This window comes from Vipera berus (genome assembly GCF_964194415.1).
Source record: "Vipera berus genome assembly, chromosome: 1".
In the NCBI taxonomy this organism is placed as follows: domain Eukaryota; kingdom Metazoa; phylum Chordata; class Lepidosauria; order Squamata; family Viperidae; genus Vipera; species Vipera berus.
In genome coordinates this window covers 5947612-5970369 of record NC_138202.1, presented here as the reverse complement: position 1 = coordinate 5970369, position 22758 = coordinate 5947612, and the positions used below count along the sequence as shown (strand labels likewise).

The following is a 22758-nucleotide window of genomic DNA, read 5'->3' as shown; positions in this document are numbered from 1 at the left end:
TGTCTTCTTGGTTCAGAGCCTAATCGTGTTCTCTCCAACAAAAGCCTAATCAAGGAAACACCAAGAACAGCCCCCACCGACTCTGGCAGGGCGAGCCGCTTGCATACAAACGGAGAGCAAACCACACCTCCTCCTAGAACTGAGGACATTGCCTAGTTGGGTCCTGAAACTTTTGCAAGAAAACCACCCAGCTCAGAGAGCACCAAGCACCCCACAGTCATTGTTCTCCTCCTCCTCCTCCTCCTCCTCCTCCTCTCCACAAACCCCATTGACTTCCTTCTAGCACTGATGTTCCCTAGTTGGGTCCTGAAACGTCTCCAAGAAAACCAGCCAGCTCAGAGATCACCAAGGACCCCACAGTCCTCCTCCTCCTCCTCTCCACAAATCCCACTCCCTTCTAGCATTGATGACATTGCCTGGTTGGGTCCTGAAACTTTTGCAAGAAAACCACCCAGTTCAGAGAGCACCAAGCGCCCCACAGTCCTTGTGCTCCTCCTCCTCCACTCCACAAACCCCACTGACTCCCTTCTAGCACTGATGATGTTACCTAGTCGGGTCCTGAAACGTCTCCAAGAAAACCAGCCAGCTCAGAGAGCACCAAGGACCTCACGGTTCAACCCTGAGCTACGAATATTCTCTTCCGTTGGTTTTTCTCCCTGCGCGGTAAATTCATTGACCGGCAGGTTCTGGTTCCGATGGGCTTTTGCAACGGTGCCTTCAAAAATCATTTCCTCCAGTCGATAACGATCCCGTCATTTCATTCCACAGCCCCCCCGAAGACCGGGCCGTTTCCCCGCCCCCCCCCCAAGCCCAACCACAACAGCCATCGGTGACCATACGTTAACGCCCTCTCTACGCACCGGTCCCTCCTTCAGGGCTTCTAGCGCTTCATTCCACAACTTGAGGTTGGCTTCGTCGTCTTTGATAAGGGCCTTCTGCTGCGGGGTGAGTTTGTAGACTTCGACTTTAGTTTTCTTTGGCGTAGCGGCAGGAGAGACGCAGAGGTCCGAATCGTTTCCTGGAAAGCGCACAAGCGTACAGGATTTACTTCACTCGTTCGTTCATTCAATTCATTCGTCAAAGAGAGACTTCCCCCCCCCCAAAAAAAAAGATGCCCGGGCAACTCCATTCAATAAGATCCCTTACCAGATTTCCTTTTCCTCTTTCCTTCTCCTGGAGTTTCTTCTTCTATTTTCTTGCTGTTTTCTTTATCTTTGTTTGCAACGGCTTCCAGGTACCCTTCGGGATACTAAATCAGGGGCGATGAAAAAGCTTTAAGTTTGTCAAAAGGGTGGATGGAGACACGGGGCCACCCATCACAAGACGCCGCTGTGTGCGTGTGTGTGTACCTGCATGGCCAGACCAAGTTTCTTCATCCTCTCCTTGCCTTCTCTGCTCCAGGGGGCTGGCTCTTCGTCATCTCTCCTGAGCATGTAACGCCAGACCAAAAAGCCAGATTTCCCCGTTTCGGGCCAATACTTAACTACCTTTACAAGGGAACAGAGAAAGAGGTTTCAGTTCTAGAAAGGCAATTTGGCAGAGCGGTTAAGGCGCCCGGCTAGAAATCAGGAGACAAGTGAGTTCTGGTTCCACCTTAGGCATGAAACCATGCGTAGTGACTTTGGGCCCATCACCAGGAGAGGGTGAGTTCTAGTCTAGTTCCGCCTTAGGCACGAAACCCGGCTGGGGGACTCTGGGCCCATCACCAGGAGAGCATGAGTTCTAGTTCCGCCTTAGGCACGAAACCCGGCTGCGTGACTCTGGGCCCATCACCAGGAAAGGGTGTGTTCTAGTTCCGCCTTAGGCACGAAACCCGGGTGGGGGACTCTGGCCCCATCACCAGGAAAGGGTCAGTTCTAGTTCCACCTTAGGCACGAAACCCGGCTGGGGGACTTTGGGCCCATCACCAGGAGAGGGTGAGTTCTAGTCCCGCCTTAGGTGTAAAAGCCGGCTGGGTGACTTTGGGCCAGTCCCTCTATCTTAGCCCAACCCCACCTCATTGGATAGTTGTTGTGGAGCAAAGAAGTAAGGAACATTAGGTTTGTGCACCGTCTTGAGTTATTTGCAAAAATAATAAAGGTGGGATATAAATAATAATAATAATGAAAAAGGAAAGGAAAGGTAAGGGTAAAGTAAAAGTAAAGTAAACAAGTAAAAGTAACCAGCCACACGGTACCTTATAGATCCCATCGTAGCGATTTCCATCTGTGGGGGCGTATTTGCTGTATCGGCCTCCCTTCATGTTCCGTACCACCCGAACGGGTTTCCCGGCTCGCCAGTCCTTGGCTTCGGCACCCTCTTTATCGTTAATTGGGGCGCTGCAGTTCAGGGCCAGGGCTCTGCCAACCGTGAAGAAACAAAGGGGGCTTTTCAGGGTCTTCCCTGACCTCCCCTTCTACAGGCAGGCCTGGAACGTGCAGTGATCCGTTTAGCAGCCGTTCAAACGTACGACGCTCAGAGAAGTGACTTACAACCAGCACCCGTCACATTATAATGTGGTATTCTCAAGTGAAAATAACGCATTATAATGTCGTGGTTAAGGCCACATGTGGAAAATCGCATGGTTTTGGTTCCCATATTAAAAAAAAGAGGTCGAGACTCGAGAAAGAGGGCAGAGAAGAGCAACTTAGGATGATTAATGTTCTGGAGACTAAAATACATAAAGAACAGTTGCTGGAATTGGGTACGTCTAGTCCACGGGTCGGCAACCTGCGGCTCCCAGCCGCCCGGTGCGCGCGCACCTCTTCGAACGGGCAGTGGTGCGCGCACACCTCTCCAAATGCAGAGTGGCACCGCCCGTTTGGAGAGGTGCGCACACACCTCTCCGAATGGGCGGAGGTGCGCGTGCACCTCCCCAAACCTTTGGAGGTGCACGTGCACCTCCGCGCGAACGGGCAGCGGCGCCGCTCTTTGAGAAAGCTGCCGCGGCACGTTTCCAGGCTGCCGAAAGCGGCAGCTCTGCAGACGGGCCGCGGCAGCTTTCCCAAGAAGCGGCGCCGCTGCCCATTCCGAGAGGTGTGCGTGCACCTCTCCGAACGACCATAGGTGCGCATGCACCTCCCCAAACCTTTGGAGAGGTGCGCGCGCACCTCCGCGCGAACGGGTAGCGGTGCCGCTCTTTCAGAAAGCTGCCGCGGCACGTTTGCAGGCTGCTGAAAGCGGCAGCTTTGCAGACGGGCCGGCGCCAGCGCGCAACCAGGAACTAGTTCCATCACACATAAAAAAATGGCAACCGCGCGCGTCCGCGCATGAAGAGACCGTTTTGCGCACACGCGTGCATGGATGCACGCACGTGGCTCCCACTTTTTTATGTGTGATGGAACCGGTTCCCAGTGGCTCTTTTCCTTTTTCAGGTTGCCGACCCCTGGTCTAGTCCAGGGGTCAGCAACCTGAAACAGTGAAAGAGCCACTCGGAACCGGTCCCCTCACAAAAGGAAAAACTGGGAGCCGCAAAAAATGTGTGCGCATGCGCATACATGCGCACATGTGCAGAACAGGGTTTGACTGAAGTGTGGAGCCAAGGCGAGATATGCACCTACCCTGCATATTTGAATTGATTGGTTGAACTTTTTTAGTCCCACTTTTTTTTTTTTGGACTGCACATGGCAGAGGACTGGGAGCCGCAGGAGACGGCTGTAAGAGCCGCATGCAGCTCCGGAGCCGCAGGTTGCAGACCTGTGGTCTAGTCTAATGAAAAGAAGGACCAGGGGTGACATGATAGCAGCCTTCCAATATCTCAGGGGCTGCCCCAAAGAAAGAGGGGGGGGGTTCAACCTAATCTGCAAAGCGCCTGAAGGCAGGACAAGCAGCAACAGGTGGAAACTAACCAAAGAGAGAAGCAGCCTAGAACTCAGGAGAAACTTCCTGATAGTTAGAACAATTAACTAGTGTTACAACCTGCCTCCAGAGGTGGTGAATGCTCCAACACTGAAAGTTTTTAAGAAGAGACTGGGCAACCATTTGTGCCTGGCTGAGGAATTCTGGAAGTTTAAGTCCACAAGTCATAAAAGGGCCACATTTGAAGACCCCTGCTATATACGGTCTCCCGCTTCTGCAGAGTTGGACTAGAAGACCTCCAAGGTCCCTATCAGTTATTCTGGAAATATGGGTGTCTGGCAACCGCTATGCATTTACAGATGTTAGTATATTCCTAAATCAGTGTTCCTCAGCCTTAGCAATTTTAAGACATGTGGACTTCCAACACCCAGAATTCCCCAGCCATCCTGGCTGGCTGGGGAATTCTGGGAGTTGAGGTCCACATGCCTTAAAAGTTGTCACGGTTGAGAGATGCTGGTTTAGTCTCAGGTGCATATTTGTAAACATTAGGTATATAATATGTCAGCTATTTGGCTAATTTCCATCCAGCTGCAGTTTTACTGGAGAGCTGTATCTAACACTGGTGGATGTTCACGAGCAAAGAACATGATTCCAAGAACACAAAACAGGTGTGCAATGGCACAGTATCAGGTATGTGAGCACAGAAGAATAATTGCATGAGAATGGAAAAGTACAAAAACGATGTCCACAAAGGTACAACAATTTAAGTGACTTCCCCTGCTGCAGACAAGCCACTGAGCAGCCACTGAATTATAAATGCGATTCTAAAAACTGCTCGGAGAGATCAAAAAAGGTTTGAGCTCTGTTCGCTTCCCACCTTTTGCGGAATTCCTCGCGGGGGTTTCTCACCTGTTCATTTTTGTCAGTTTTTGATCGCAGGACTGCTCAGCTGTCCGTTTGTTTCCCGAAAGGTCACGGCCTCCACTCCCCGTGTAAGTGAAAGAATTTCCGTGATCCTGAAATACATTCAGATGAATTCAATCCAGGGGTGGGGAAAGATTCCACTCCGCCAGTCACTCGAGCACACGAATAAATGGATTTGGGCGCTGGTTTTGGTTTGGATATTTAAAGGTTAAAGGTAAAGGTTCCCCCACACATGCGTGCTAGTCGTTTCCGACTCTAGGGGCCGGTGCTCATCTCCGTTTCAAAGCCAAAGATCCAGCGCTTGTCCGAGGACGTCTCCGTGGTCATGTGGCCGGCGTGACTAGACGCCAAAGGGGCACGGAACACTGTTACCTTCCCACCGCATTACTTGCATTTTTGCGTGCTTTTGAACTGCTAGGTTGGCAGAAGCTAGGACGAGTAACAGGCGCTCACTCTGTTACGCGGCACTCGGGATTCGACCCGCCAAACTGCCGACCTTCTGATCGACAAGCTCAGCATCCTAACCCACTGAGCCACCGCGTCCCTTTTGGATATTTGTTGGCCTGCAATTAATTGGTAGGTGATGTGTGTAGCAGGGTGCCTTGTGGAATACTGAAATATTTCTCTCCGACTCGGCATGGTTCAGGATTTGCTTGGCAAACTGCTCTGAGCTCCTCCAGTTGTGAACGTTTGCAAAGCAGGTTTTGATCCCGAGTTCTAGCTTTGCTACCCCACAGCTTCACCTCAGTCACTTCCCAGCCGTTCCAAGTTACAAAGACATCCCCAAAGCTACTTATGGCCCAGTTTCAAAGTTCTGGTGTCGGTTCCTTCCCAACGTCACCTGACCACATTTTCGATGGTCAGCAAATGGGATTGTGCCCATTTGCTCTGGCCCACGGTCACATGACTGAGATTTATGGCGCTTTTCTCGAAACCGGTTTTTACTTCTGGTTTCGGGCAAAAACAAGCCCCTAAGCAAATGACTGGTTCGTTTAACAGTTGTTGCAAAAAAAAAAAAAAGATAATAAAGTAGAGTCCAGGTCCATGGTGGTCTGCTTTACAAATGTCATGGCTTATGACAGTAATTGCCAGGCTTAATTATGGTCTTCACTCGAGGACTACCTGTATATAAAATTATTATCAATACAAATGAGTAGCCTTTGGCCTGAGCACTGGTTTATATATTTTGGGGCCAGCCCAGACGATCAATTTTATTATACACACACAAAACCAAAAAGATGCAACAGCACCACATGACACATTCCTTGCACTCAATGGCTTTAAAAAAAGAAAAAAGAAAAAAAATAAGAAATAGCACCTCTTTTCCACTTTGGAAGACTCCATGTTGCTCTGATCCAACTCCCTCAAATCAGAGCTAACTAAGCTAGATCAGCGTTTCTCACCCTCAATTTTTAAGATGTGTGGACTTCAGATCCCAGAATTCCCCAGGCAACAGCCGCAACTGTGAGGGACCGTTGTTTCAAACTTGCTCTTATTAGCAAGTAACCCAAGCCCTGCTATTCTCTTTTTAACTTCGCCATTTCTTACATTTATTTTCATTCAAATAGCGTAATCACATACGTGGACATATTTTCATTCCAATAGCGTAATCACATACGTGGACGGCTCAGAGTGGAGCAACATCTAAGCCCAGTAAACAAATAAGCCATCTTTGTCCGTGAGCAGGCAATTCTGCTTCGCCTTCGTACTAACTAGAACAGAAAAGCTGACAATTTAATTCCAACGAATGCAGAGCTGAGCAGCCCTCCCTAGCCCACCCTTAGCCTTTAGTTATGAAATCAATTTTCTTGACCCAAAGAACCAGTTTCAGAGATTGACTGTGCGCTAAGCAGAAGCTCAGGGGAAATGGCACATGTGGCTAATTTAAGAGGTGATGCAAGGGAAATGTCAGCAGAAGAACCACAGGCCAGGTTATCTTGGCAGTTACCTAAGTAAAGGGGCTCTCGAGATGGCTCGGAGGCAAATAATTCAGTTCTGGAATCACCAATTAATTATTCAAACTTAAGTAATTCAAGTCAACTAATTTAATGTCAACTTGAAACAAAAACATCTCATTTGCACTGGGACTTTGAATAACAAGGAGGGCAGACCTGAGACACAACAAGGGCACTTACTACATCGTCTTCGTATCCGCCCGCCAGGACCAAAGAATAGGCACCATCGTTGCTCCTGCCATGAATCCCTGCGACGTGAGGGCGGTGGACACCCGACTCGCTCACCTGATGGGATAAAGGCAAGGTCACAGGTCAAGGCATTACTTTTAATAGCTGAACAGTCTGTATCCCTTTAAGAGCCCGAGTATAAAAGGGAAGGCTTTTGCTGATCTCTCTCTCTCTCTCTTTCCTGCTGTAAGTGCTGTGTGTTGGAGTTTGCAGTATTACCACGTGTGTGATGACCCAGGGCACAGTAGAGGCAATGCAGTTCAGCTGACAATTCAAACCATCCTTTAATTGCTCCAAATTTTCCTCAAATGCTCCCACGTTTCTGGCAAGCCCCAGAACAAGTTAAGTTTCAGAACCTACTTCACCCACATCTTAAGAAATCAGGTGTCAATGCTGCAAACATTGACATATTTTTGCACTGACAATATAAGAGAGAGTCTGTTACTTTAATTGCTTCCCTTTGGTGGGAAAGATTAACCGGATGTTTTGAGAAGATAAGAAAAGCCCGTGTACAGAATGGGAAGTGAAACTTCATATGTAAAACTAATTGGATAATGTGATTTATGACGTGTAGATAAGGGTGGAAATTGTGTGTGTTACGATGGGTTTGGGGAGAGGAGATTTCAGATTCTGGCATCCCTCCATGAGTGCCAATAAAAAATGCCTGCATTTTGTTTGAACTATCTCATTTATCTGAACCATGACAGCAGGACTCTCGGGAGACAGTTTCTTCCAAGCAGGTACTTTTACTAAGAATAAGAGATAGCAGGCATAATAGACAGGATCTGAGAGATTCCCTTACAGATTGATATTTTTAAAGTGTCCCTAAGAAAAACCCCACCCCACAGTTCATCCGGGTAGTTCCAGACCGGCCAATCCCCATGTGGCAAGTCCATCATGGGAAAGGGAAGATAACATCAATCCGGGTTACGTTTGCAGCACCGTTTGCAGCACCGATCATTCCACAGCTCTTCACACCTTCTTTGGAGAAATAAACCAGATCCCGGAGGTTTGTGTCTCTTCCCCCACCCCTTTTCCTAGTTGCCCAGTAAGGGAGAAAAAAATTCAAAGAGATGCATACTATAGAAAGCAATTTGTTACATTGTAATAAGGTGAATAAACAAAAGGTTACATTGTAGTTCTTAGAGGAAGTGAAAGCAATAAAACCCACGTGCATATCCCCTCTCCCCTGTGGGAGCATGGCAGAATCCAAGGGAAGACCTTGCTTTAGATCAGAGACGAGAGTTAGAAATGAAATATAAACGGATTCTGACAGTAAGACACACACACACCCCTTCAGCAATCTCTGGCTGCAAGTAGTTTCACGAACAGTTAGATTAGAAGAGTAATTTACTCAAGGCCACGTAGATAACAAGGAATGAAACATACATCCAAGGCTGCTATGATGAAGCCTTAAGAACGTACAGAAGATCTTACTGGGTGTCAGTGGGTAAAGTGTTCGAATCTGAAGGAAAAGGGAATAGAAGAGGAAAACTGTTGGCCAGCACTGTAACATTTAAAGCAGGGGTCTGCAACCTTGGCAACTTTGTGGACTTCAGCTCCCAGAATTCCTCAGCCAGCTTCTCACCTGGACTCTGAATTTCCACAGGGTTCCCACTGGAACTCCAGGGATGGGCCCATAATGGTTGGATGGTACAATGGTACATTCCCTCGTGCGTCCCACACATGCCATGCCCTTAAAAAAGGGGGAGAAAAGGGGTCCACATTTTAAACATAATTAACACAAATCAGCCAAACAGTGGAATTGAGAATTGGCTAAATCTGCTTGCACTTTTCCAATCATCTAATAAAGCAACACCCCCACCCCAAATCACCAGAATTAACCCACCGGGCCGCTCAGCTGCAGTCTTTGGTGGGAGAAATGGATCTGCCCCTGTGCAGGGCATTGCATCCAGGAAACAGGCCGACCTCCATGACATCCACCACCGTTTTGTTTTATTTTTAATGTTTAGCTGAGGCTGGCGGCCTATACATTGTATTCATTAGTTAACGTGCTATAGGACTTCCTCTCAATAAAACTGCACGCAGCTTATAAGGTTGCTCTGATTAGCTACTCTCATCAGTATTATTTACATCCCACCTTAATTAATTTTAAAATGAACTCAAAGTAGTCAACATATCCAAAACATCTTCCTCCTATTTTTCCCTCCAAAGCAAGAACCCTATGAGACGGGTGGGCCTAAGAGAGAGTGGCTTCCAAAGTCATACAGCTGGCTTTTATGCCTAATGTGAAACTAGAACTCACTGTCTCCCGGTGATTGGCCCAAAGTCTCCCAGCCGGCTTTCATGCTTAAGGCAAGACTAGAGCTCACCATCTCCTAGTGATTGGCCCAGTCACTCAGCTGGCTTTCATGCCTGAGGTGGAACTAGAACTCACTGTCTCCCAGGGATTGGGCCAAAGTCTCCTAGCCAGCTTTCATGCCTGAGGTGGAACTAGAACTCACTGTCTCCCGGGGATTGAGCCAAAGTCTCCCAGCCGGCTTTCATGCTTATTGTGGAACTAGAATTCACTGTCTCCTGGTAATTGGCCCAAAGTCACCCAGCTGGCTTTCATGGCTAAGGTGGGACTAGAACTCACCATCTCCTGATGATTGGCCCAAATCACCCAGTCAGTTCTCATGCCTAAGGTGGGACTACAACTCACCGTCTCCTGATGATTGGCCCAAATCACCCACTTGCCTTTCATGGTTCAGGTGGGACTTGAACTCGCAATCTGCCACTTCTTAGTCTGGCGCCTTAGCCACTACACCCAGCAATTCCTCCTCCTCTCCATAAGCTTCCCAGTATTTTAATAAATTAGAAGCGTGTTGAGCCACGTGAGGGGTCTCTTTTGGTCGGCAACTAAACAGCACAAGCGGATTCCAGTTACCTTGCCCCAATCCCGCTGAGAAGACGAGTTGGCAGACGCCATCTTAGATTTCTTTTTGCTCTCTTTCAGCTTCTCACCGGCCAAAACCACCTCGCTCGCATCATTTCGACATTCGGGACAATACCTAAATGGAGGCATTCATTGTTTATAATTTTTTTAAAATTTGCAATACTAGAGAGGTATGTATGAAGAGCTACTTTCGCAATTCCAAACGGTGCAGTTAGAGCAGTTTACAGCTTTCCAAGACTCCCCAGACCAGGGGTGGGCAACCTCAGCTCTTTTATGGCTCGTGGACTTCAACTCCCAGAATTCCCAAGCCAGCCACGCTGAAGGGACAGGGAGAGGTTTCCAAGCTGAGCCATGCCAGCTCAGGAATTCTGGGAGTTGAAGTCTACCAGTCATAAAAGAGCCAAGGTTGCCTACCCCTGCCCCAAACCATGTCAAACAGGATTGCATCTTGAGAATCAACCTTAATTCCCAATAAAGATAACTTTCCTTTCAGGGGAAAAAATGTTTTAGTTAGTTATTTAAAACAGATACGTAGGTAGTCCTTGATTTATCACCTTAACAACAAACGGCTTAGCAACCTTTCGGACCTATGATGGACCCCCAAAAAAGGTAGTCACACCCCAGACTCCGATGGTCCGGGGGGGGGGGAGTTGTGAGGTTGCATTTCGGGCACTCGGCAACCAACCCATGTTTTGGTCATTTGCGACATCCTGCAGTCACCTTTGTTTATGAAATTTATCAGCCAGCCATCTTACCTCAGGGTAACTTTGGGAAGTTTGCAATTGATTACTGTAATGCTCTCTACATGGGGCTGCCCTTGAAGACCACCCGGAGGCTTCAGCTGGTGCAGAATGCAGCTGCACGGGTTGTGATGGGAGCTCCTCGATACTCCCATATTATACCCCTCCTGCGTGAGCTGCATTGGCTACCAGTTGCCCTCCGGGTGAGATTCAAGGTGCTGGTACTTACCTTTAAAGCCCTACATGGCTTAGGTCCGGGATACTTGCAGGACCATCTGCTGCCGGGAACAAATTCCCATCGTCCAGTACGCTCACACAGAGAAGGCCTCCTCAGGGTACCGTCAGCTAGGCAATGTCGGCTGGCGACCCCCAGGGGGAGGGCCTTCTCTGTGGGAGCGCCAGCCCTATGGAATCAGCTCCCCCCTGAGCTTCGGATGGCCCAAAACCTCCAATCCTTTCGCCGCGGCCTCAAAACACACCTGTTCCACCAGGCTGACCTAGACTGACAGGCATTTTAACTAATTTATATTTAGTATTTTTAATTCATTTTTTAAATTCTCTAATTTTAATTTATTGCACTGATGTTCTCAATTTCATTTTTATCTTGATTTCTGTACTTATTATATGTTTTGTTGTTAGCCGCCCTGAGTCCTTCGGGAGATAGGGCGGGATATAAATCCCATCAATAAATAAATAAATAAATAAATAAATAAATAAATAAATAAATAAATAAATAAATTGTAAAGATAAAAATTGTGTAAGCTAAAAATCATAAATAAACCAATGCCCAAGTTTTTACTTCCATTTCTGGTAAAAAAATAATAAAAAAATAAAAATAAAACACCCATTGGAGACCAGGTTGCTTAAAACCTTCCATGTTCACTTAACGTTAGCTGCACAAAAGTTGCAAAATCGGGTGTAAACATGTGGGGAACTACTTCATTGTCGGCGCAACTTACTACCGTAATTCCAGACTTCGTCATGCTGGTCAGTCAAGAGCTACCTATATAGCCTGCCCATTGTATACCAAACCTTAGGAAGCCACAATCTTGCCAATTTCCCATATATATTTTTTATAGACATCAACAGAGTTATAAGGAGAGATGCAACCCAGAAATTTACACCAGTAAATTAGCATTAGTAATTTACTATCAATAAATAGCTCTGTGGGACAGTCACACATCTTGAGATTCACCCATAGGGTCATTTTTCACACCCTTGGCCACTTGAAGGTGTGTGAACTTCAAACTCCCCAGAGGCTGTTTGCAGCAGGACTGGTGGGGAATCCTGGGAGCTGAAGTCCACAAAACTTTTAAAGTTGCGAAAGTGAAGAAACATCGCTTGCAGGGATTCGTTCTGACTTACCAGTCCTCATCGTCGGGTATCCGGCTCAGGGGAGGGCTAAGGCAATAAATGTGAAAGGCCATGTCACACTCGTCACACATCAGCTGTTTTTCGGGATGTTGCTTCCCGCCGCAGATGTGGCAGGCGCACATCCGGCAGGTTTTGCTCGGGTTGTCTTTGCAATGCTTGCACACGGGTCCGCTCTGCCCTGCATTGTAAGAAAAGCACGCATAACATAAAGCGCCTCCAAAAGAGCAGGCAAAAGACAAGAGAGTCAAACAGGGCGGGGGTTCTGAATCTCATCCAAGAGACGCAAATTATGACATTCGCCAATATTAATTATGCCGACGGCACTAGCTCAGAGGGTATTTTAAAAGGTGGGGGGGGGAAATGAGAAAAACAATTAACATGTATCACGTGTGATATTTAGCGATTAAGGCACCCGGCTAGAACCAGGAACCAGTGAGTTCTAGTGTCAATGCTGCTAACATCAGATGTTCTTGCTTTGACCAAAGACGAAGAAGCAGCTATTTCATATTTCTACTGGTGTGTCACTTTTAGAGCTAAAGTTAGTTGGAGAAGGGAGGGGAAGGAAGAATGTAAGAGAAATTAGTTAGACATAAGCAACAGTAGCAGAATAATTTCAAGGCTGAATGTAACAAGAGACAATACGTAAGAACGGGGGGGGGGGGCGTTACGCTAAGGATGGAGAACTAACTCTTCAAACTAATTGGAGAACGTGATTAATGACAGCAACAAAAGGAGAATTGTTTTAACTATTGTTGTGCTAAGGGAAGGGGAATTCAGATTCCAGCTTCTCTTAGCAAGATTTGCCGATGTTGTAGGGCTTTAATAAAAGACTTTTAAGGTAAACAATGCCTCAGAGTCCTTTGAACAGCTCGTCCGTCCGAAACCTGACATCTAGTCCCATAGCAGGCTGAGTGACTTTGGGCCAATCACCAGGAGACGTGAGTTCTACTCCTGCCTTAGCCAGGAAAGCCAGCTGGGTAACTTTGGCCCATTCCCTCCCTCTCTCAGCCCAACGTACCTCACAGGGTTCTTATGGTGGGGAAAAATAGGAAGAGGTCAGAGTATCAGGTATGTTCCCTGCCTTAAATTATTTATGAAAAGGGTAACGAAGATGGGATATAAATACATTTTTTTTAAATTTGATTTTTGCAGACAGCCTCTATCCACCAAGGTCCAAAGATCGTTTTGTCCTGACCCCACCCGGCCACAAATATATTTGCGGCAAAAACTACTGCTCACTGCAAAGCAGGACAAGTCAACGCGAAGGCAACTCACGTTTTAAGGGGCTTTCTGACGTCAAAGGAACAGCACAGCCCGGTTCTTCGATCTTGTAAATCTCGTCCACCAGAGCAATTCGGCAATCGGTCAAGATGTCTCCACCGTCACTGCAAAAGGGGGATTAGAAACAGCCATGCATGAGAGGCAGTAACAGTGGCGGTTTCTCTGGGCTTCCTGCCTATCCCGCAAATATTTGCATTAATGCTGCTACGTTGGATGTACACGGCAATCCTTCCCTTTCAACATCTAAGTGAGAACATTTCTGGATTTCTTCTGTTTCCTCTTTGTTAATGTACATACGTACGTATATACTTTGTGTGTGTGTGTGTGTGTGTGTGTGTGTGTGTGTGTGTGTGTGTGTGTGTATTTATAACCCATTTCACTGCTGAGCAATTCTGAGCAGCTTACAATTTCATAAAAACAACAATATAAAATATTTTAAAAATCGAAACACTGAAAGAGGACAAAAAAACCTGGGTAAAATAGGAAGCAAAACACGAACAAGGCGGATGCGGAATCTTCTCAATTCTATTAAACCAGGGGATCCCTGACTCCCGGACCTTGGCCTGTTCAGAACCGGGTGGCGCGAGCACCTGGCTGGTGCACACATGTGCACATCTTGACTTACATGAGATGGGCCAGTTCCCTTCTCTCCCCCTACCCCTAGGGGCCAAGACGTAAAGCTTGGGGACAGCTACACTAAACCACTGATCTTATCTTGCATAATAATCCAGATGGTGGGAGTGTAATGGATGTATTTCTATCATAATTATCTTTGCATTCTTCTCCTTATTTTAAAGGTAGTTTCCCCCGCACATGCGTGCTAGTCGTTTCCGTCTCTAGGGGCCGGTGCTCATCTCCGTTTCAAAGCCGAAGAGCCAGCGCTTGTCCGAGGACGTCTCCGTGGTCATGTGGCCGGCATGACTAGACGCCAAAGGCGCACGGAACGCTGTTACCTTCCCACCGTAGTGATCCCTATTTTTCTACTTGCATTTTTACGTGCTTTCGAACTGCTAGGTTGGCAGAAGCTGGGACGAGTAACAGGCGCTCACTCTGTTACGCGGCACTCGGGATTCGATCCGCCAAACTGCCAATCTTCTGATCGACAAGCTCAGCGTCTTAACCCACTGAGCCACCGCGTCCCTTTTCCTTATTTTAAAAGCAACTAACAAATGAATAAAAGGAAAGAAAAGAGATCCAGGTTACATTATCCTGAACTGCAAAAGTTGGATGAACCAGTGAAGGACAGTTTGCTTCCCCCCCCCCCCGGGGCAGGCACCTTCCAAGCAAGATCCCTTACCCAAGAACGATCTTGGCGTATAACTCTTTGTAAGTCCTCGTTTCCCGCTTCTGGAGGATCTCGGCATCATACCAGAAGCCCCTCTCTTTTGGATCATCGGGATTGTAATTCAACATGACAACATCTCCAATTTCTATGTCTTCCCATTTTAAGACCGTCCTGGCACGAGCGCGGACATTTTTGGAGCTCAACTGGATGACCCCATTCTCTGGATAGCTTTATTTGGGGGGGAAAAAATAAAACAAAATAAAACAAGCCATTCCATCTAGACCTACGACCAAAACTGAGCCCCAAACTTTTGATTAAGTGAGACAATTGATAAGTGAATTTTGCTTCATTTTACGACTTTCACTTGTAAAGTGAATCACTGTAGTTGATAGGTTAGTAGCCTAGTTGTTAAGCAAATCTGGCTTTGAACTTTGCTTGTCAGAAGGTCTCAAAAGGGGATCACGTGACCCCCAAACACTTCAACCGTCATAAATACGAGTTAGTTCCCAAGCGTCCGAATTATGATCACGTGACGGTGGGGATGCTGCAACGGTTGTGTGTGTGAGAAATGGTCATTAAGTGCCTTTTTTCAGTGGTGCTGCAACTTTGAACAGTCACTTAAATGAACTGTTGTAAGCCGAGGACTACCTATGTTATGGTTTGTTGCAATCAATCCAGTTCAGACTGGATTTGGCATTTTCATCCACCTATCAAGTCCTTCCCAGATATCTGGGACATGCAGATGGGGATGGTTGTTGAAGATATTGTTGCAGGACATGACAATATTTGAAGTCAACCCACCTTTTGAAATTAGAATAGAATAGAATAACAGAGATGGAAGGGACCTTGGAGGTCTTCTAGTCCAACCTAGATAGGGGCCTCGAGTCAAGACATGCTAAGAGGCCCCTGATAAAATTTTTAGCCGGTTATTTTAAGAGGTTAGGGAGGGGGAGGGAGGGGGGGGTAGGGAGGGAATCTTTAACCGGCACTCAGTCTGGTCCTGTTAGAGGTCCTGACGGGACGGGGTCGGTGGCTGCTGGTTCTGGGAATGTGGGGGTGGGGCTTCAAATCCCCACGGCGATAGGGAATGGCAGCAGGTGTTTGCGCGGAGGGCCATATCAACATCTGGGATCGCGCCCCCGCTATCTCCGAGCGGTGGCGCGCTCCGACCCTCCGGTTAGCACCCTCTTACCCGGGGATGAGGGTGATCAGGCCCCTGAGCTCAGGTTGGTCTATTTTAACGCTAGATCCGTAGTTAACAAAGCTCCCCTCATCCGTGATCTGATCGAGGAGGAATGTGCGGATCTAGCGTGCATCACGGAAACTTGGTTGGGTTCGGAGGGAGGGGTGCCTCTCACCGAGTTATGCCCGCCAGGTTTCCGGGTGCTGCACCAGCCACGGGCTCAGGGCAGGGGTGGTGGGGTGGCAGTGGTTATTCGGGAGACTTTGTGTCCCCGGGAGGCCACCATTGTCCAGATGGCCGGGAGTGAATCCCTCCTCTTGAGATGTGGTCCTCGGGTTCAGTTGGGCTTGTTGCTCACATACCTGGCGCCCAGCTGTGTGGCAACAGCCCTGCCTGAGCTGCTCGACACCCTCTCAGGGTTGGCGGTGGAGTTCCCCAGGCTTATAGTCCTGGGTGACTTCAACCTGCCATCACTGGGGGGGTCGTCGGAGTTAGCTCGGGAGTTCATGGCTTCCATGACAACCATGGGCCTGACCCAGGTTATTGAGGGCCCTACTCACGAGGGGGATCATACTCTCGACCTGGTGTTCCTGTCTGGACAGTGGTTGGATGATCTGGGAGGGGGTTCTCCGTCCATCACCCCTCTGTCATGGTCAGATCATTACCTCCTGAGGCTGGTTTTCCGTCATGCCATCCCCCGCCGCTGGGCGGCGGAACCGACCAGGTGGTTCCACCCCAGGCGCCTAATGGACCCGGACCGGTTCCAGAGGGCGCTTGGGCCGATACCTATCACCCTTACCCACAGCCCAGTCGATGCTCTGGTGGAGGCCTGGGAAACGGCTGCCGCCAGGGCACTCGACTGTGTTGTACCCATGCGACCTCTGACTCGGCGCAGATCCCGTTGGGCTCCATGGTTCTCGGTGGAGCTCCGGGAGATGAAGCGTCGGAGACGAGGTCTAGAGAGCGGTTGGAGATCCAGCCGATCCGAATCCGACCGATTGCAGTTAAGAACCTTTATAAGGTCTTATCTTGCGGCGATAAGGACGGCGAAGTCCAACTACTTTGCCGCCCTTGTCGCGTCCGCAGATAATCGCCCGGCCGCCCTGTTTAGGGTGACTCGCTCCCTCCTTAACCAGGAGGTGAGGGAGGATCCCTTGCAGGGACGAGCCGAGGAGTTCAGTCATCATCTGACGGACAAAATCGCTCGGATCCGGACCGGCTTGGACTCTGACTGGGCAGAGTCTGATGTGGAGGAATCAGGCGGTCTTGAGCATGTTATCTGGACTGAGTTCGACCCTGTTTCCCCTGATGATGTGGACAGGATCATGGGGAGACTGAGCTCCACCACCTGTTTGTTGGATCCGTGCCCCTCCTGGCTAGCTTATGCGGCTCGGGAGGGAACACGAGGCTGGTTCCATGCAGTAATAACTGCTTCTTTGAAGGAGGGTGTCTTCCCTGCCGCCTTGAAGGAGGCGGTGGTGAGACCCCTCCTCAAGAAGCCTGCTTTGGACCCGGCTGTTTTAAACAACTATCGTCCAGTCTCCAACCTTCGCTTTCTGGCGAAGGTTGTTGAGAGTGTGGTGGCGCGTCAGCTCCCTCTGTTCCTGGAGGAAACTGATTATCTGGACCCGTACCAATCGGGCTTCAGGCCCGGACACAGCACGGAGACGGCATTGGTCGCGCTGGTGAATGATCTCTGGAGGGCTAGGGACAGGGGTTGCTCCTCTGTCCTGGTCCTATTAGATCTCTCAGCGGCTTTCGATACCATCGACCATGGTATCCTGCTGCGGCGTCTCAGGGGGTTGGGAGTGGGAGGCACCGTTCTACGGTGGTTCTCCTCCTACCTCCAGGGCCGCTCGCAGTCGGTGTTGACAGGAGGGCAGAGATCCGCCCCGAGGTCTCTCATTTGTGGAGTCCCTCAGGGGTCGGTTCTCTCGCCTCTCCTGTTCAACATCTATATGAAGCCGCTGGGCGAGATCATTCGTGGTTTTGGGGTGGGGTATCACCAGTACGCTGATGATACCCAACTTTTTCTTTCCACCCCGAACCAACCCAGTGATGCCCTCTCCGTGATGTCCCGGTGCCTGGAGGCGGTTCAGGTCTGGATGGGGAGAAACAGGCTTCGTCTCAATCCCGCCAAGACTGAGTAGCTGTGCATATCGGCGTCTCGGGTTAACCAAGTTATTCCACCTCTAATGATGGGGGGTGAGGTGTTACCCCCCGTTGATAGGGCTCGCAACTTGGGCGTCCTCCTGGATTCACGGCTCAATTTTGAAGATCACATAGGAGCCGTGACCAGGGGGGCTTTTGCACAGGTTCGCCTGGTGCGCCAGTTGCGTCCCTATCTGGACCGAGACGCCCTACGCACAGTCACTCATGCGCTTGTGACCTCCCGTTTGGACTACTGTAACGCTCTCTACATGGGGCTGCCCTTGAAGACCACTCGGAGGCTTCAACTGGTGCAGAATGCGGCCGCGCGAGTTGTAATGGGGGTTTCCCGATACTCCCATGTAACACCTCTACTCCGCGAGCTGCATTGGCTTCCGGTTGCCCTCCGGGTGAAATTCAAGGTGCTGGTGATGACCTATAAAGCCCTACATGGCCTGGGTCCGGGTTATTTGAGGGAACACCTGCTGCCGGCATCAAACGCCCTTCGCCCAGTGCGCTCCCACAGGGAGGGTCTGCTCAGGGTTCCGCCGGTGAGAGATTGCCGGCGGGTGACACCCAGGGATAGGGCCTTCTCAGTGGGAGCGCCTGCCCTCTGGAACCAGCTGCCGGTGGAGCTGAGGACTGCTCCCGACCTCCGATCATTCCGCCGGGGCCTGAAGACCTGGCTCTTTGAGCTTTCGGGCCCAGGCTGAGGAGAAAATTTTAACTGGGGTTTTTAGTGTACAGGGTGAATTTAATGCTTTTTAACTGGTTTTAACTTTTTTATGTTTTGATTTTTAATTCCCTGTAAACCGCCCTGAGTCCTCAGGGAAAGGGCGGTATACAAATGCAACTAAATAAAAAATAAATAAAAAACCCTCTGCTCAGGCAGGAAACCCTATGCCATTTCAGACAAATGGTCGTCGAACGTTTCTTAAAAACTTCTAGTGTTGGAGGATTCACAACTTGTGGAGGCAGGTTGTTCCATTGGTTAATTGTTCTAACTGTCAGGAGGTTTCTCCTTAGTTCTAGGTTGCTTCTCTCCTTGATGAGTTTCCATCCGTTGCTTCTTGTCCTGCCTTCAGGCGCTTTGGAGAACAGCTTGACTCCCTCTTCTTTGGGGCAGCCCCTGAGATACTGGAACACTGCTATCATGTCACCCCATCGCCCTTCTCTTCATTAAACCAGAACTACCCAATTCCAGCAACCGTTCCTTCTATGTTTTATCCTCCATTCCCTTGATCATCTTTGTTGCTCTTCTCTCTACTCTTTCTAGAGTCTCAACATCTTTTTTACATCGTGGCGACCAAAACTGGATGCAGCATTCCAAGTGTGGCCCTACCAAGGCATTGTAAAGAGGTATTAATACTTCACATGAACTTGATTCTATCCCTCTGTTAATGCAGCCTAGCACTGTGTTGGCTTTTTTGGCAGTTGAAGCACACGGCTGGCTCCTCTTTAAGTGACCATCCCCTAGGACTCAGAGATCCTCTCACAGTTGATCAATTAACCAATGAAGATTTTTTATTTTAATGCCAATGGTATGCAGAAAGGACGGTGGGAGCCTGGATGAATGCAGACCCAATCAATTTCTGCAACATCCACAGCATTTTTCAAAAGTAAAGCTGCTTTCTGAACAAATGCTGCCATTCTCCAGATGCTTGGGGGCGGGGGGGGGGGGGAGCGCGGCACTAGGGAAAGAAATCAAAATCAAAATACTCACTCTTCATATTTCACGTGATACGTAATGTCCTCGTCGGGAACGGCTTCTTCCAAATTGGATTCTTCGTCACTTTCGCTCGCCTTGCTGGCCGCGTTCCCTTTCCTGGTCACATTCACAACTTGGGCTTCAAACCAGGCTCCCATGCTTGTGTCCCGAGCATCTACCAACTCGTTAATCTAAACCAGAAGCCCCAAAGCAAAATACTGATTTTTAATTAGCTAGCAATATGAAAGTCACGTCTTCAAAGTCCCACTTTCATGCGCATACAGCTTTTATATGTATGACTGACTTGTGAGACCGGTGTGTTGTGTAATTAGCTCACATGCTGTTAGAAGATGGTGGGTTGTTGTCACTGTGAGTTGTGGGGGGGCGGGGGGGCATGAAGGGAGGCTCAGCCAATCTCAATGTATACATGGTTGTATTTTGACAATAAAGGTTCATTCATTCATATATGTGCGTGTGTGCGTGCGTTTGTGTGTGTGTGTATACACACACACACACAGTCTACCTGTTTTCAGGATCTGAAAAAAAAACCTGCACAAATTTAGCCTCTTATTTATCTTCTAGGCACCAGCACTCATGAAAACATTTTATTACTGCACAGGGCTGGCTGCTAAGTATTTTTATTTTTTATTTTAATCCCATTTATATCCCGCCCTTCTCCGAAGACTCAGGGCGGCTTACAAGCTTAGCAGTAGCCTTCATTCTATGTATATGCCTGCTTATTAGGGCTTTTGGGGCCCCCCAAGCGGCATTATTACAAAGTCGAGCTTATTGCCCCCAACAATCGGTTCCTAAGGTACAAAATTTCAGACTTTATACCCAAAGATCTCTGCTGTCTAATTGAATCCCATTTTAACTGTCTAGCTTTAAGTAAGCTATGCTTTACTTTTAAGTAAGCTATGCTATTCTTGGAGTTGACGTATCCGAACCTGGATCAGTTTGTTCAGATTGATAATTTACAGTTGAAGTGGGTAAGATTCCTCACGTAGCCTTCCAGTTCCCCATCCCAATGAGTGCAAAAATGGGAGGGGCTTTCTCCCCTCCCCAAAAGAAAAAGACTGCGGTAAGAATTTAGCATCTCTCTTTGACCAGGACGCTGCTTACTTTATGCTGAACCTATGACCACGACGGAGCCTGCCCATTAAGGTCCCATGTCGTGGTGGTCGTTAAGCAAGGCACAAAGGATCGCCTTGTTTAATGATGCTCCTCTTTTGCTCTCCCTGATGTAGCCATTAAACGGAGTGTGGGTTCTCAGGGAAGGTCTGCGGGGGAGTGGGCTGTTAGGCGGAGGCCCACACTGCAGCCTGAACTCCACAGATCACATGTGGCCCATCATGGGCTTCCTCCACCTGAGTACCTTGGGTTATTTAACAGAGTAACAGAGTTGGAAGGGACCTTGGAGGTCTTCTAGGCCAGGGGTAGGCAACCTTGGCTCTTTTATGGTGGACTTCAACTCCCAGAATTCCTGAGCCAGCCTGGCTCATCATGGAAACCTCTCCCTTTCCCCTCAGCGTGGTTGGCTCAGGAATTCTGGGAGTTGAAGTCCATGAGTCATAAAAGAGCCAAGGTTGCCTACCCCTGGGCTTGGCCAACCTTGGCATCTCTATGATTCGTGGACTTCATCTCCCAGAATTCCTCAGCCAGCCTGGCTCAGCTTGGAAACCTCTCCCTTTCCCCTCAGCGTGGCTGGCTCAGGAATTCTGGGAGTTGAAGTCCACCAGTCATAAAAGAGCCGAAGTTGCCTAGCCCTGCTTTAGACCAATTTCCTGCTCAAGCAGGAGCCCCTATAGGTTTCCAACCCTGTGGATCCATTTAGGCCTTTCCCACCCCACTGCTTACCCTCAGAACTCGAGCTTTCCATCTCTCCATCCCCCCCCCGCCCCGTCACCAACTGGTCCCCTACCTTTTGGGTATTGTACATCACCCTTCTGGAAATAGCAGTTGCATTATGCCACGTTCCTACACAGTGGAGGCCACGGGGCTCCGTCCTAGAAGCAGGCACCAATTTTGGAGAGGCTACAATCGTTTGCAACTGCTCCCAAGGTGGCACCCGCTTCCAGAATAGAGCCCTGTGGCCTGCAGGCAGGCAGGGGAGAAGGGCCGGCTCTCCTTCTCCAACGTGACCCCCGAAGCTTCAGAGATCATATTAGTCCTTGACTTCCGACAACTGAGCCAAACATTTGTCCGCCGCTAAGCCAGACAGTTGCCTAGTGAATGTTGCCCAGTTTTACCATTCTTTGTTGCCAGAGCTGTTAAGCAAATCGCAGAAGCTGTTAAAAGCGAATCATGCGGTCGTTAAGCGAATCCGGTTTTCCCCACTGACTTTGTCGGAAGCCAGCTGGGGAGGTCATAAAAGGTGATCATATGACCTGCCCCCACCCCATCCCGGGACACTGCAACTGTCCTAAATGGGAGCCAAAAAATGTGAATTTTGACCATGTAGGCGTTGGGTTGCTGAAAGGGTCATTAGCGTGGGAAAAGCATGTCGCGTTTTCCAGTGCCGTTGCCGCTTCAAATGGCCGCCGCGAAATCAAGGACTACCTGTCTTAGATGGTCCACTTAGCTACGATTTCAGACAAATGGAAAGAGAAATTGCCAAACCGTCGGCTGTCTGTGGCTTGTTCTATCGCCAGGGAGGCCTTGGTTGTCAGAATCCCCTAGAGCAGGGGTCGGCAAGCTGAAACAGTGAAAGAGCCACTTGGAACTCTTTCCCTCACAAAAGGAAAAACTGGGAGCTGCAAAAAAGAGTGCGCATGCGCACGCATGCGCAAAACAAGAGGCTGATCAGCGGCCCGGTGTACGCATCCTCCCGGGAGCTCTGGCAACTCCGTAAGGCCAGCCCCGAACTTCACAAGTGGAAATCGAGGGAGATTGCCAGGAACACGAGATCAGCGTTTCTCAGCCCACGCTGATCTCGCCCTTCTTGCAGTCTCCTTCTCTCTGTTTCAGCTTGCTTTCGGCTACTTTTCTTTTGGGGGATCCAGCCTCTGCCGCCTCCTTCTCTCAACAGCTGGATGTCCCGAAAGAAAAGCAGCCGAAGGTAGCAGCTCTGCAAGTCTCCGCCAAGAGAATGGGGCGGCGGAAGCTGGATCCCCCGAAAGAAGTCTCTGCTGAGATGAGAGAACAGGGCGGCAAGCCGCCGAGAGAATGAGGCGATGGAGCGCTCCACCGAGAGAATGGGGTGGCTTGCTGTTCTCTCGGCGTGGCAGAGGCTGGATCCCCCAAAAGAAGTCTCCGC

General features: G+C 49.1%; 1 protein-coding gene across 1 annotated transcript in view; it reads right to left on the bottom strand.

Moving 5' to 3' along the window:
- The window catches only part of UHRF1 (ubiquitin like with PHD and ring finger domains 1), a 45290-nt gene that overhangs the window by 5728 nt on the left and 16804 nt on the right, over positions 1 to 22758 (bottom strand). The window contains exons 4-15 of the mRNA XM_081321028.1: positions 19518 to 19693; positions 14476 to 14691; positions 13173 to 13282; positions 11889 to 12075; positions 9775 to 9898; positions 8473 to 8580; positions 6837 to 6941; positions 4687 to 4793; positions 2177 to 2339; positions 1350 to 1487; positions 1147 to 1249; positions 861 to 1018 (exon numbers count right to left, since the gene is read on the bottom strand). Of these exons, the coding sequence (XP_081177154.1) occupies positions 861 to 1018; positions 1147 to 1249; positions 1350 to 1487; positions 2177 to 2339; positions 4687 to 4793; positions 6837 to 6941; positions 8473 to 8580; positions 9775 to 9898; positions 11889 to 12075; positions 13173 to 13282; positions 14476 to 14691; positions 19518 to 19693 (1695 nt within the window). The remainder of the gene's footprint in view (positions 1 to 860; positions 1019 to 1146; positions 1250 to 1349; positions 1488 to 2176; positions 2340 to 4686; positions 4794 to 6836; positions 6942 to 8472; positions 8581 to 9774; positions 9899 to 11888; positions 12076 to 13172; positions 13283 to 14475; positions 14692 to 19517; positions 19694 to 22758) is intronic.